Source organism: Anopheles arabiensis, chromosome 3, assembly GCF_016920715.1.
Source record: "Anopheles arabiensis isolate DONGOLA chromosome 3, AaraD3, whole genome shotgun sequence".
NCBI classification, from domain to species: Eukaryota; Metazoa; Arthropoda; class Insecta; order Diptera; family Culicidae; genus Anopheles; species Anopheles arabiensis.
Genome location: NC_053518.1, coordinates 58,302,040 through 58,317,256, shown reverse-complemented (window position 1 = coordinate 58,317,256; position 15,217 = coordinate 58,302,040). Strand labels below are relative to the sequence as shown.

General features: G+C 40.8%; 1 protein-coding gene across 1 annotated transcript; it reads left to right on the top strand.

Moving 5' to 3' along the window:
- Positions 1 to 5,474: 5,474 nt before the first annotated feature.
- On the top strand, positions 5,475 to 7,740 carry LOC120901080. The gene is made up of 2 exons (XM_040308786.1): positions 5,475 to 7,162; positions 7,737 to 7,740. The coding sequence occupies exons 1-2, from the start codon at positions 5,475 to 5,477 to the stop codon at positions 7,738 to 7,740; spliced, it is 1,692 nt and encodes a 563-aa protein (XP_040164720.1).
- Positions 7,741 to 15,217: the final 7,477 nt, after the last annotated feature.

Below are 15,217 nucleotides of genomic sequence, written 5' to 3'. Positions count from 1 at the left end.
TCTGTGTATGGTATTATTCAAACAAAACATGTTTGTAACAACTCACTCATTAAAGCTATTACATGACCAGCTACGATGAAATGCAGCATGACCCATCAACCAAATGTGACCCATATCTTTTCCTTTTCTTATTGGCTATCACAAAATGCACTGATTCCATGGTAAAATTTGATTTTTTTTACATTAAACCGCTTCTTTCGTTAGATTAACTGTCAAGGATGGCTGCTTACATGGCAGTTTGTCACACAATTAGTGTCAGAAAAATGGCCAAACTCTGATCAAATGAAGGAACGAGCCCTTCCACACATTTTGTAACCTTCAATAATGGGTAGGATAGGTTATGCATATGATTAAGATACGATTTGCGCCTTCATGCTCCAATCATTTAACTCCCCCGCCTTTAGTGCCTCTCTGACCGCTTGAAGTGCAATTGAAACAACAGAAATGCATTATTTTAGAAGGAAGTCACCATTAAATTGATAATAATAAATTTAATTCACGTCTACGTTGTGTTTGTCCAGCGTAAATAATTAAAAAGCTAGTTGGACGAATACTTTTTGCGCGCCCATCAAACGATTTTTTTTAGTTTTTTTTTTTGTATTTTGGTTGCTATTGCACTATTTAAATGCTTATTTTTTAGCAAAACGTGTGTATTGATGGTCCCTTTAGCAAACCTCATCATTACTTTTATCGCCCCATGCCTATTGCGGCCATAATTCGCCTTTTTCTGTAAAATATTCAGCTAGACGAATACTTTTTGGACTGACTGTATGGTGTGTACAGTAGTCTCATCGTGGACCTCCATGAACGATAGAGGCTCCATGGACGAAGAGACTCAAAGACTACAGGGGCCCAAATATGAGGGATTCCGACCAATACCCCCCACTCCCCCAAGAAAAAAATTAAAGTGTATTTGATTCAAAGCCAAGAGATGAAATCTCCCCCCACCCCCTCTCCCTGCACAACACCTGGGACGATCGTTTCCATGCCTTGAACAAGGACCGTCCACTGAAGACTGGCGAGCTTGATACGACAATGAGTGTGCTTCCACACGAACGATGATGATTGCGTCAGATTTGATAAAAATAAAATAACTACGTTAAAATTATAATGTATGTGATTAAGAAGAGAGGCTATTCAAGTGTACATATTCGTTTAAATGGATGAACAAAAAAATTCATTGGGTGACACGTTTGTCACGAGGCGTGGAACATAGCGATGTGTGAGTCAATCCGAGCATTCTCGGGCTGTATCCATCCATAAGTAACCCCGAGTTTTTGGGGATAGTCCATAAGGTACAAGTAAGCACAACACCTTCGATAGGTGCAAAACAACGCAAACGATTCCGACCGGAACTCGCCGCTCCAACGGATATGAGTTGCTTATAATTTTTTGTACCTAGTGATAATACTGGTTTTCCCAATCTCGTTGCATTTACGTGTCGGAACCGATTCTAACATGCCATAAGGCCATAACATAAGGTTGGATAAAAGAGAAGGATTAGCAGAAAAGGATTTTTTTTGGTTTCTTATTTCTTAGCTTGAACTATAAAAACTAGATACCTGTTATAAACCTAAATTTATGTGTTTTGATTATTTATTAAAAAATTAGGTAAATTTATATTTTCTAAAAAAGAATATTTTAGCTAAATCGAGTGATAAAACATCTTAAATAACTCAAACAGCGATAAAACATCCTTTTTTGCGAGCTGTGAAACATGGTTTTTAATATTATTTAGTTTTCCACTGTTATATCAACTGAGGTGGAGCAGTAGATATGGCTATCCGACTGAAATGGTTTTTTTTATATGAAGTTTTCAACTGCATATCCCACTGCTCGACTTTTTAACCACGTTGCTATGGCGGCAAACACCATTCCACTCCACTGCCAAACCGATCGGTTAGCGAAGATTCTGATTGAGAAAACGCAATTGGATAACATTGGAATTTTGCTAACCGATCGGCTAAATTATCCACTCCGTTATCGACTTTCGTTCGCGATGAGGCCCAATGTTTACTGCTAACGCTCCGAATTTATCCACGATTTTATCCGTGTAATCGGTTTTCGTTCTAACTGATTCCAGTATTGCTGTGTCCATAAGTGCAGTTCCCGTGATCCTGCTATTGCTTTCCTGACGATAACTACTGTGTTTACGATATTTTCGGCTTCTATTCGTGGCTCCTTCGACGTTCATCCGCAGCTGCATCTAAAATGGAGGACGTGTGTTATGCATGTTCTGAAGCACTGGGCCCGGTTGAAGGCTTAATTATGTGCCTGTATTGTGAGGGCACTTACCATCTGGCGTGCACGAAAGTGCCCTTATCAGTGATCGACGAAGTGAAAAGGATGCCTTCGCTGCACTGGAGCTGCATTGCGTGTACTAATGCGATTGGTAATCCGCGAAGCAAAGTGTTTAAGGGTACAGGTATGTAAATTGGCTTTCAAGCCGCCCTCACAGCTGCCGTTGAAGCAATGAAGTCCAGCTTAGTCCCACCGGTAGTGCAAGAGATTCGTGGTGGCTTTGCCGGATTCGCCGCGTCCCACTCAGCATCCTTCCAGCACTGCAACTAATTTCCCCCGGATGCACTTCCTAACGGAAAAAGACGAAGATTATTCCGCGAAGTAGTTGCATCCTCGGATACCATGTTTGTTGACAGTGCAGCAACCTCAAACATCACAAATACCAACAACACTCACCGGATCGATCGACCTTCACTATCACCTATAATAACAGGCACCAATACTACCTCAGCTCCAATACCAACTGTGTCACAGATACCAAAAACTGAGTACTTTTGGCAGCACCTATCAAGACTGGCTGCGTCCGTCACCATTGAACAAGTTATCTCGATGGTGAGTTCGCAGCTGGACACCCCAGACGTAATCCCTTTTAGCCTATTAAAAGCTGGAACGGTTCCTAACTCCCTGAGTGCGATAACATTCAAGGTCAGAATCCCCGCTGTCCTTAGTGGCAAGGCGCTTAACGCAGCCTCTTGGCCGGCCGGGCTCGGTGTGCGTGAGTTCATCTCGCTCCCGCCGCGATCTCTTCAATCACGCACACATCACACGAACACTTACATATCACTACCGCAACAATCCCGCACTTAACATTCTCCGGTAGCGCCACAGCCCTGCACTCAGCTCTCACCGTTACCACTACAGTCTCGCATCCAACACAACAATCCTTACTCACCTGCACTTATCCGTTAACCTTCGCAGACACAAGCTGAACACTCACCTACCGATATGAATCGCACTCTCACTTCACCTACTCTTCCGTCCACATCACGAGCAAAAACGCATCAAACTACAATGGCTCATTTTTTTCCGAAGTAACAGCACCACAGCAGCGCAGTCATATGGTACTCACACGGTCCGAGCAAACCCTTCGACAACACAGACACGCATCATACACTCACCATCTACGATAAGCTCCGTCATTTCCAACATACCGGCTACTAACACTTCATTACATCAAGCACCCAGCGATCAAGCGACGCGTATAACCGTGTTTTATCAAAATGTGCGTAGTCTGCGCTCTAAAGCCGATGAGTTCCGTTTATCGGTAATGGAGACTGAATACGATGTATTGGTACTCACTGAAACCTGGCTTGATCCCTCTATTCCCACCGCTCTCCTCCTAGGAGATGAGTATCGTGTTTACCGTTGCGACCGGGATGCCACTAACAGCTCTCACTCTCGGGTGGTGTTTTAAATGCATGCAACATTTCTCTTCTCTCTTATGTGCTTCCTACGTTGCCGCAACTGTTAGAACTCACTTGCGTATGTAATCAGTTATGCGACCACCGTTTGTTTATTGCCGCTGCCTACCTGCCTCCTAACCATAGCATGAATGAGGAGAAAATAAGTGCATTGATCGACTTCGTTGCTAATATCTGCACTACTCTTGGTCCGAGAGACAGATTCATGCTTATTGGTGATTTCAACCAGTCTACGCTATCCTGGACATGGGCTTCAGAGGAAAAAGGAGCTGCCTTTGATTTCTATGAGCCTCATGCATGCTCTGCGCGCAGTATCCAGTTCGTTGATGGTTTGCATCAGAATGGACTATACCAGCTTAAGTTCAATACTAACTCATCGGGGCGAATACTTGACCTAATTTACGCAAATTGGCCAGCTGCATCTACATGTTCTTCAATCCGTGTCTGTGAATATCCCCTTACTACTATCGACGAACACCACCCTCCGCTTGACTTTGATTTGGACAACGTAGCCCCAGTTACGACCGCTACAGCCATTGATGCTGATAAAAGACTGAATTATGCTCGTGTTGACCTTCCAAAATTGGAGCGATTGATTGTATCTTATGACAATTCTTTTAACTGTTCGGACTATTCAACCATTGACAATGCCACAGAAGCTTTTTGTGAGTTCATGAGATCTGCTATGTGTGAATGCACCCCTGTTAAAATTCCTCGTCGTGGGCCACCATGGGCTGATCGCACACTAAATGCATTAAAAAAAGAAAAAAGAAAAGCCTATTCTGATCAACGAGCAGAACGAAACAGCACGTCACGTCTTTACTACAACAGAGTTCATTCTCTCTATCGCCGATATAATAGATCCTGTCACCGAAGTTATTTGAAACAAACTGCCTATACCCTTGGCCCAGATGGTATACCGGCCGTTATCTTAAAGTGGTGTGCTTCTGCGCTTGCTCCCTCGCTGACTTCTACTACTAATCTACTAGAATTTGTTAGCAAATGCCATAAATCTATCGATACCGGTTTACAACTAGATGCTATTTATACGGATATCAAGGCAGCATTCGACAGTGTATCGCACTCCATCTTGCTAGCGAAACTCGACTTACTTGGTCTCCCAAACCCTATGATACATTATCTTAGATCCGGGCTTAGATCGTACCTTACAGATCGTCAATATTCTGTGAAGTTAGGCCCGTACCTGTCAAGTCCAGTGCATGTATCTTCTGGAGTCCCGCAGGGCAGCAACCTGCTGTTCCTTCTTTTCATCAACGACGCGACGTTGATCCTTCCGGCTGATAATCATCTATTGTACGCAGATGACGCGAAAATGTTTTTTTTTTTTTTGTAAATATCTACCCTAGTAAATATAAATTATTCTGTACACGCAAATAAATACCTTTATATAAAAAAATAGGTATTGTTCATGTTGACGCCACAACTATAACGGTCAACTTAAACCGGCGTTATAAATGCGCAAGCAAATTCCAACTCACTAAAGTTTATCAAGATAACTGCCATGAAGGCTGCGGAAGTCAACAACAGAAAAAAACATATGAAATAAAAGAGGAGAGTGACATAAGTTCTAAATGGATCGAGTTGTGTTTTTTTACCAACAAGTAAAACCGCAGAAATATCACCAGATATAATATCTAATCATCATTTTTGGTCCTTCGAAAGCCGGATCTGCGGACTATTCCATCGATCTATTTTTATTTTAACCACGCATCACCATTTATCTTTTCAAGAATGCCACCGAAGAAAGCGATGCCATCCAAAGTGGACATGATGCGCGTCACCTCGCAAATACATAACCTAGAAAGCTTCGTCCAATCGTACACCGGCGAACATGCCTCCCAATGTGAATCCCGGTTGGAAACCCTAGAAAAGTGCTGGATAGCATTTGATAGTATGCAAACAGTTCTAGAGGATGGGGAAGAAGATGAACAACAACTTGCACGCCTGTTTAAAGAACGGAATGAAATGTACGATCGTTACTGTTTCATTAAGGGCCATCTAACATCATGCAAAATGGAAATTAACAGCACAGTAATTGAAAATGATTTGAACGCGAGCATCCCTGTTGCTGCTTCCCCACACCTACACCTGCCGAAAATAAGTTTACCGACATTTGATGGAAAAATTACTGAATGGCTCAGCTTCAAAGATAGATTCACAGCAATGATTGCATCATCTACCGATATTCCGGATGTTATGAAACTTGAGTACCTTCTAGCGTCGTTAAAGGGTGATGTTTCTAAACGGTTTGAGTATGTTGACATTGCTGCCGAAAATTATTCAACCACTTGGAAAGCGTTGCTAGATAGATACGACAATACCAGAGCACTAAAGCGTGAATACTTTAAAGCCATTTACTCCGTCGCACCTATGAAAGATAATTCTATAGAAGAATTGCGTCGCGTAACCGATGAATTTGCTCGACTTACCCAAGGAGCAAGCAAATTGAAAGAGCCTATTAACCATTGGGATACGCCGCTTGCCAATTTGTTGCTTTACAAACTTGATTCAAACAGCGTCTTAGCTTGGGAACAATTCTCTTCAAGTGATGATAATGATAGTTTCTCTAAACTCATTGATTTTTTACACTCAAGAATCCGAATTCTAGCCGCACCAGCCCAAGTTTCATTGTCATCGCCTAAACCAAGTACGTCGAAGGTGGCCGGTAATAAACAAAGTAAGAGCTTGGCGAACGCCAGCGTAGCGTCCACATCCAACCGTTGCCACGCCTGTGACCAATCACACCTACTCTTCCAATGCGATGTTTTCAAATCAATGAATGTTAGTGAACGTAGAAAGCTCGTCAACACGAATAAGTTATGTTTCAATTGCTTTAGAAGTGGTCATGCAGCAAGGGAATGTAGATCGCATCATAAATGCTACAAATGTAAACGCAACCACCATACATTACTCCATTTAGAAGAGCTTACAACCATAAATGAAGATGCATCCACAAATGTACAAGTTGATACGACCTCACATATTTGCACCAATAATTTAACTGTATTACTACAAACTGCAGCAGTTAATGTAATAGATGATGCCGGAAACAGTTATCAAGTACGTGCGTTACTCGATTCAGGATCAATGTCAAACTTTATGTCATCTGCACTAGCCAATCGACTTTCTAATAACATGACAAATGCTAATATACGCATCGCAGGAATTGGCCAGCGTGAAAGTAACATCAACCGCGCTATAGAAGCAATTGTATCCTCAAAGGTTCAGCAATTTACAATGAAACTGTATTTCTTAGTAATCGATTCTCCAACAGCTGAACTACCAACAGTAAAGGTTGATGCCAAAAAGTGGGACATTAACAATATTCCCTTAGCAGATCCACTATTTCACACACCTGGTCCCATTGATATCGTAATTGGATGCGAAGCATATTGGCAGATACATTGCCCGGAAAAACGGTACATTGGACCAAATAATCCATCATTGATTAATACCAAATTTGGTTGGACAATAGCTGGATCAGTACCTATGAAGCATGTTGGCAATCGACAATCATTAAATGTGGTAACGCAAACCTCTTCCTTAGAAGCAAATATGCAACGATTTTGGGAATTAGATGCTATTCCAACCTCAAGTTCTCATTCTAAAGAACACGATCCATGTGAACAATTGTTCAAAATGACAACAACTCGTAACGGAGAAGGCAGATTTGTCGTAAAGTTACCAATATCATGCGATCCATCCGTCACTCTTGGTGAGTCTCGAAGCATAGCCGAGCGAAGATTCTATAATACTGAACGCCGTCTACAACGCAATATCACCACTTACGATCAGTATCGGCGGTTCATGAATACGTATGAAAATCTAGGGCACATGTCAGTACTACCAGAACCAGTTGATGATTCGGTCGCCCATTGCTATTTACCACACCATCCAGTAATGAAAGAATCTAGCACTACCACGAAGCTACGAGTGGTATTTGACGCATCATGTGTCACCGAATCTGGTTATTCCCTGAACAACATCCTACAGGTAGGGCCAACGGTACAGCCTGATTTGTTTTCCGTTATCCTTCGCTTTAGAAGTTATGCTGTTGCTTTATCAGCCGATATTGAAAAAATGTATCGACAGGTATTGATTTCCCCTGAAGACCAACCACTCCAGCGCATTTTATGGCGATCGGATCCAAACGAACAATTACGATGCTATCAATTACAAACAGTTACATATGGAACTGCCTCTGCGCCTTTTTTGGCTACACGAGCATTAAAGCAAATTGCAAATGATGTATCGTCAACACAACCCACCATTGCAGATGTAATTGAAAACAACTTCTATGTTGATGATTTAATGACTGGCGCACAAGATGAACAATCCGCTACAATTCTACAAGAATCAATCACATCACTTCTTAAGAAATACGGTTTTATCCTAACAAAATGGGCATCTAATTCAAGTTATGTTCTCAACAATATAGCCGAAGAAGATTTAGCTCTACGAGAATGTCATGACCTGCAAATAGAAGGCACAGTAACAACCCTTGGTGTCACATGGACGCCTCAAGAAGATGTTTTTGGCTTCAAAATAGTACGGTCATTACCACCATCTGTCGTTAACAGACGAAGTCTCTTATCCTCTGTCTCTCAAATATTCGATCCATTGGGTTTGGCAGGCCCTGTGGTATGCAAGGCCAAACTCATGATGCAACAAGCATGGTCTGTTAAAGATGTAAACGGAAAGCAATTTGATTGGGACAAACCCTTGCCTTTGAAGCTGCAAAATGCGTGGAAATCATTTCATCAGAATATTCATGTGCTTAAAGAACTCCGCATTCCACGTTATATTTTTGGCAAAGGCAGTTTTGAGTACGAGCTACACTTTTTCGGCGATGCATCAGAAAGGGCCTACGGTGCATGCTGTTATGTTCGAGTTCTATCTAAAGACGATATTCATTCAAATCTTTTAGTGTCAAAATCAAAGGTGGCTCCAATTTCTACCCGTCATACAATTGCTCGTTTAGAACTATGCGCTGCACTTCTATGTATCCGACTTCTACCCAAGGTGCTATCAGCAATACGATTCAGTCCGGCCAGGATAGTGTTCTGGACAGACTCAACAACTGTCCTTCATTGGCTCAATGCATCGCCAGCTAGATGGAAAACATTTGTAGCCAATAGAACATCACAGATTTTGGAATTATCTGATGTTAGTCAATGGCATCACGTTGCTGGAGCAGACAATCCAGCAGATGAAATATCTAGAGGTATGGACCCAACTGAACTTCTTCATTCTTCCCGTTGGTGGCATGGACCAACTTGGCTGTCCAAAGGATCTGAAACATGGCCTAGTGCATTAGTTGACGAATCTGACATGTCCATTGTTGAAGAAGAACGCCGAAATTCTTCAATTGTTGCCATGGCTACAGTCGCTGGTACGTTTTGCGATAAGTTATTCAATAGATATTCGACATATACGAAGCTCTTGCGTGCCGTTGTCATCTATCGTCGCTTTATCGTTTATTTGAAACACAACCAAGCAGTGAAGAAGAAGCAGCAATCTGAAATTCCAAAGAGTCTATTTACATCATGGTTCAACTCAGACGAATTCAAGGCGGCAGAAAAATGTTTGTGCTTGCTACACCAGAAGCAAATGTATCCCGAGGAACTAAGTGCGCTGCAAGGTAAGCGAACCATATCCCGTTCTTCACCATTAAGATGGGTTAATCCTGTGGTCCTAGGTGATGGGCTTATTCGTGTTGGTGGAAGGTTGAGTCATGCCAAGTTACCTACTGAAACGAAGCATCCAATAATATTAGCAGCAAAACACCCACTAGTATTGTTATTGGTCAGAGATTGTCACAGCATGCTGCAACATGGTTCACCTCAACAGATGTTGGCTACACTCCGGCAAAAATTTTGGATTCTCGGAGCAAGAAATCTTATTCGAAATGCATATCATCGATGTATCACTTGCTTCAAACAAAAACCAACGTTTATCACACAACCAATCGCAGACTTACCATCTAGTCGAGTTTATCCTTCTAGACCATTCGAAGTGTCAGGAGTAGATTACTGTGGCCCGTTCTTTGTTAAATTCAACACCAGGCGCTCTACTCCACGTAAAGTCTACATAGCCATTTTTGTATGCTTCTCAACTCGTGCTGTCCATATCGAGGTTGTAAGTGATTTATCGACAGCAGCATTCATCTCAGCATTACAAAGATTTATCTCACGGCGTGGAAAGATCTGTGAATTACATTCTGATAATGGAACTGCTTTTAAAGGAGCTTCACATCAGCTGCATGAGTTGTATGCAATGCTCAAGGCAGATGAAACTGCAAGAGAAAAAATATTCAACTGGTGTGGTGTTAATGAAATCACTTGGAAATTTATTCCACCACGAGCACCTCAGTTTGGGGGATTGTGGGAAGCCGCAGTCAAATCCGTCAAAATCCATCTTTTGAAGCAAATTGGAACAACCTCCATCATCTATGAAGATTTCATGACTCTCTGCACTCAAATAGAAATGTGCCTTAATTCGCGGCCTTTAACACCAATTCCTACAGAAACAGAGGACATTGAAGTTTTAACACCAGGACATTTCTTGGTTGGTTCTAACTTTCAAATGGTGCCAGATACTAGCGTAACCACTATTCCTGATAACCGCTTGTCTCATTGGAGACACACTCAGAAAATAATGCAGGCCATATGGTCAAGATGGTACCCTGAGTACTTACAACAGCTGCAAGCTAGAACAACCAACATGCGAAAACTTGCTACCAAAATTGAAGTTGGAAGGGTGGTGATATTGAAGGAAGACAACATGCCACCTGCTCAATGGCCTCTTGGTATCATAACAGACCTACATCCCGGTAAGGACAACATAGTTCGTGTAGTTTCTTTGCGAACTCCTCGAGGAAAGATCATCACAAGGCCAGTTACACGAATTGCTTTGCTACCAATTGAAGGTGATTTGAAATAAGCTGGTTATTTCAAGGTGGCCGGAATGTTGACGCCACAACTATAACGGTCAACTTAAACCGGCGTTATAAATGCGCAAGCAAATTCCAACTCACTAAAGTTTATCAAGATAACTGCCATGAAGGCTGCGGAAGTCAACAACAGAAAAAACATATGAAATAAAAGAGGAGAGTGACATAAGTTCTAAATGGATCGAGTTGTGTTTTTTTACCAACAAGTAAAACCGCAGAAATATCACCAGATATAATATCTAATCATCAGTTCAATTAATTTAATAAATAATTTTATTATTTATAAACTATGAATTCAAGAATATTTGTTTAAAGTATGATATGAACTGGTACCATTGTGTTCACTTTCTTCGTCTTTCTGGATTAAATAGGGTGTGATGAATAATTAATTAATAAATGCCGTTTTTAAAGCTATTTTATTTTTGAAGTTGATAAATATTCCGAGTCTTAACAATGTGGTGATCAGCGCCATCTGCACATCAGATGCCGCAATCTCAACGTCGCTGTCATATTCACCACCTTAAGTGGACATCACCTTGTGGTATAGAGTAAGTTGAGTTGACAGATATTAGATCAGTTTAGTGCAGGACGAACGAGGAAGCAGCGATCGGATGCGCCGATCACTCGTTCACTACTCTCGCAACCATCCGCCGATTCGGATCAATTAATACGTTGTTAATAATTAATTGTGAATAATAAAGATAAGCTACGACTAAAAGCTTCCAACAACATGCCCGCCATGGGTGCAAATCCCAAATGGACCTATTACCCATATGTAGGACTGAATAACCTGCTATGCGTAATAAATAAGTAACTGAAAGCTAAGCCCACTAGTGGTACAAATAGGGCTTGACTGACAGCGGTTTTTGTGCCAAAAAGAAGAAAAAGAAGAAGAAATATTTAGAGAGTATAGTATAGTAAAGCGGTCGGCAACCTTTGCTACCGAAAGATCCAAATTTTATGTTCGTAGAGTTCTACGCGCTTTCTGTAGTCAGTTGTTACATGAGACTGGGTGACTGGCCCTGCGCACACGTGGCCGTTTTATTTAGCGTCGGGTTGCAGGCACCCAGTTTCCCGGGATACCCACCCCCCTCCTGGTTCGCCTTATGCCACCATCTGCCCATGGGGTTGGATCTAGCCCGTGTACCCAAGATAGGATATATGGAGGCACATGTTACCACTCTGCACGACGAAGACGTGTCGGAATAGTAGTTGGATGGAAGAGCCTATGTTATCCCTCGGAGGGCTTCGGATCCCATCCCATTACAGAGCAACGAGGACAATGGAGTGTGTGTTTGTATGTGTGGAAGGACAATGGAGGAGCCGATATAATGACGAGCTATACGAGATCTACGGCGACCTCACTGTCGTACAGCGTATTAAGCTCGCCAGGCTCCGGTGGGCTGGCCATGTTGTACGCATGGAAACGGACGACCCAGCCCGTAAAGTCTTTTTAGGCCGTCCACAAGGACAGAGGAGGCGTGGTAGGCCCAAATTGAGGTGGCAAGATGGTGTGGAGGCGTCCGCCATTAAGGCCGGGATAACGGACTGGCAGACGAAGGCGCGAGACCGTGAGCGGTTTCGGACACTCCTGAGGCAGGCCAAGACCGCAAAGCGGTTGTAGTGCCGGATAAGTAAGTAAGAAGTAAGAGTTCTATGCGCAGAGCCAAATAGATAAACCAACAGTAAAAGTGTGTGCAAGTTATTTAAAAAATATGAACGGTTATGAATTGCTATCTCGAAGCGAAAGAGCCTTATTGGGCTCGTAATTCGTACTTTGCCGATCTTTGCTAGTATAGTATCGTACAACAAAGCAACACACATGATAAAACCACCGGTCCGGTGGGCTCCATTTTTTAAATGGAGAAGCCTACAGAGTTCATGGAGTAAGTATATAATTTTAATTATTATTTAAATAAATATGTAGCTAAACGCATTATTCCTTTTTTTCTTTTGCTCACGAAACAGAAAATTTCGAGCTTCAAAACTTCAGCTTGAAAAGTTTGTTGAAATAATGGAAAAATCCTGGCGTAGCTAATAGCTTCGGCACTAACCAGGATTCTGCATGGAATGATTTTGCTGCTAAACTGAATGCACTGGGACCTCCCAGAAAAGAAGGGACCGCATGCAAATGAATAGGTTTGGTTTATTGAATGCAGTAACGATTTATTATTTTAAGTTAGTATATTTTATCCACTTATTTTGCATAGACCTGAATTTAAAACAAGTCGTTTGCCAAGAAAAAACTATCACTAAATAATAAGGAAATGAACAAAACTGGTGGTGGAATACCAAAATTGTGGAATTTGACAGAGATGGAAGAAAAAATCGTTCAAATAACAAACATGAGAGGAAGGGTTGCCATAATCGAAGAGAGCAACTGTATAGGCATTTGAGAATCCATCCAAAAAAACGTAGAGGTTATGGAACCGTCAAAATCTATCATCAATGAACTTCCCTAAAATCCACAAGATACACACCACCAGCCGATTCGAATGATCTCGACCAGACTAATGACTGCAAGTATACCTTTGATGAAAGTATCGGAAATCAAAGTTTCAAAGACACACAGGAGCCAGCTGCAACAAAAAAAAACAAAGAAAAATTCAGAGCTGACACAACAAGAGTTTCAAAAACTTATCTTAAAAAAAAATGATAAGACAAACAGGCTTTTATCAAATATTTCAAACAATTTTGAAACATTTGTTTCTGCAATATTAGCCCCCTATAATGAAATATTCAAGTTAAATAAAAATAAATTAAACTAAACCATAATTAAAATCATTTTTTTCGTTAAATAAGGTAAGATATTTTATCATAATAGTCTCTATGGACTCAATAGACTTATTAGCATAAAATAGCTACACAGCCATACTTTATATAGCGAAGCAATCTCAATGGCAATCGAACCGATCTGGTAATTCTGAATCTGAAGAGCATTAAAATTTAACACACAAAACATATATCAACATTAAACCAAACATAAATCAATAATCGCGCAAGGCGTTAAAAAGCGTATATCCTTCGAGGCTGTTCGACATTGCTTATCAAATCCCCCCTCCGAACGCGAAAAATTATAAGCCGATGTTAACAAGAAATATATGCACAATATTAACGACAAAAAAATAACTTAATCTATAATGTAACTTCACAACACGCCTTCATCCATACTCCGTACAATTAACTAGTCTATAAAATCGTTTTAGTACGATGCTTTAATGTACTTAGGATAATTGAATAGCAGATTAGACTATTAGTGTTTAGTCGGAATGAATCGAGTTATTTATCCAATGGTATTCCGTTCATAATCAAGAGATTGTGCAGCATACAGCAAACGTTGACAATTTTAATACTTTTTTTTGGGTGTATAATGAAGCTGTCGTTCGGCATGAATGCAACGAAATCTGTTTTTTAGCGCTCCGATTGTTCTTTCACTAATACTCCGTGCGTTGGCGTGCTGTGTGTTAAACAACGCTTCTGAGCTTCCGGGTGCAGGATTTCTGTTTGGTTTTATCAGCCAAGGTTTTGCTGGATATGTTGAATCTCCTGAAACCAGTTAAACAGAAAATTATGCTGTTCATGAACAGTAAATATAGTTTATTCAAATAAACGTACCTGAATGAGTTGAATGAACGTACGTTCTCCAGAGTTCAACTTATCGTCTAAGTACGAAAAAATAGGACTTGAGTTGAATATATAGGAATCGTGATCAGAGTCACAGAATCTTGCATCCACAAAACGTATTAATGATCTGTGGTCATATATCTGATAAATAACATACAAATAACAACAAATTCTGTAGAACAAAATCATGCCACACGTGATATTTACCATAAATGCATTTAGACTATAAAATCCTTTACGAATGTAATAGTCAGTAGGGGTTTCGTGATTATCCTTATATGTGTTCCATCAACACACATAGCAACATTTTCAACCGGTAGTTTTTAGTAAAAGTAACTATTAGCATCTATATTTTCTTGGTTTCTTAAATTAACATTAATGGTGTAAGCCAGTACCCGTTCCATTGCGTTCCGTATACGTTTGCTCTAAAGTTTCTGAAAACGTTGATTGTGCTATCGCTGTATTAAACTCGTTTCCCACTCCTCTTTGATAAGAGCCTTGGGCTAGGAACCTTAACGTTGACGCTAGCTTCACCCTACCTAATAGACCACGGTTATGCCGTGGAGCGATGAAATTTTCAATTTTTGAAAGAATTTCATTGAACAGTGGTTTTGTCACTATCAAGTTTGCTTTAAACCTGAAAAGAAAAAGTAATAAAAGCTTTTCAGTGCAATGAGGGATATAGCAAGGTTAGAACTTTTTCCAGCCGAATAGGAATCTTTGAGTGATGCTGACAAATTTAACTATCGCGAGAAAATACTAGGAGGAGTGAGTGAACAAGTTGTACGATGTTTAGAAGATGATATAACATCGATAGCAATTTTTTTATGATTCCGAGGATATTGAAATACCTCAGTATGATTACGATGAAACAGATGATGAAGAATTTGACGATGAA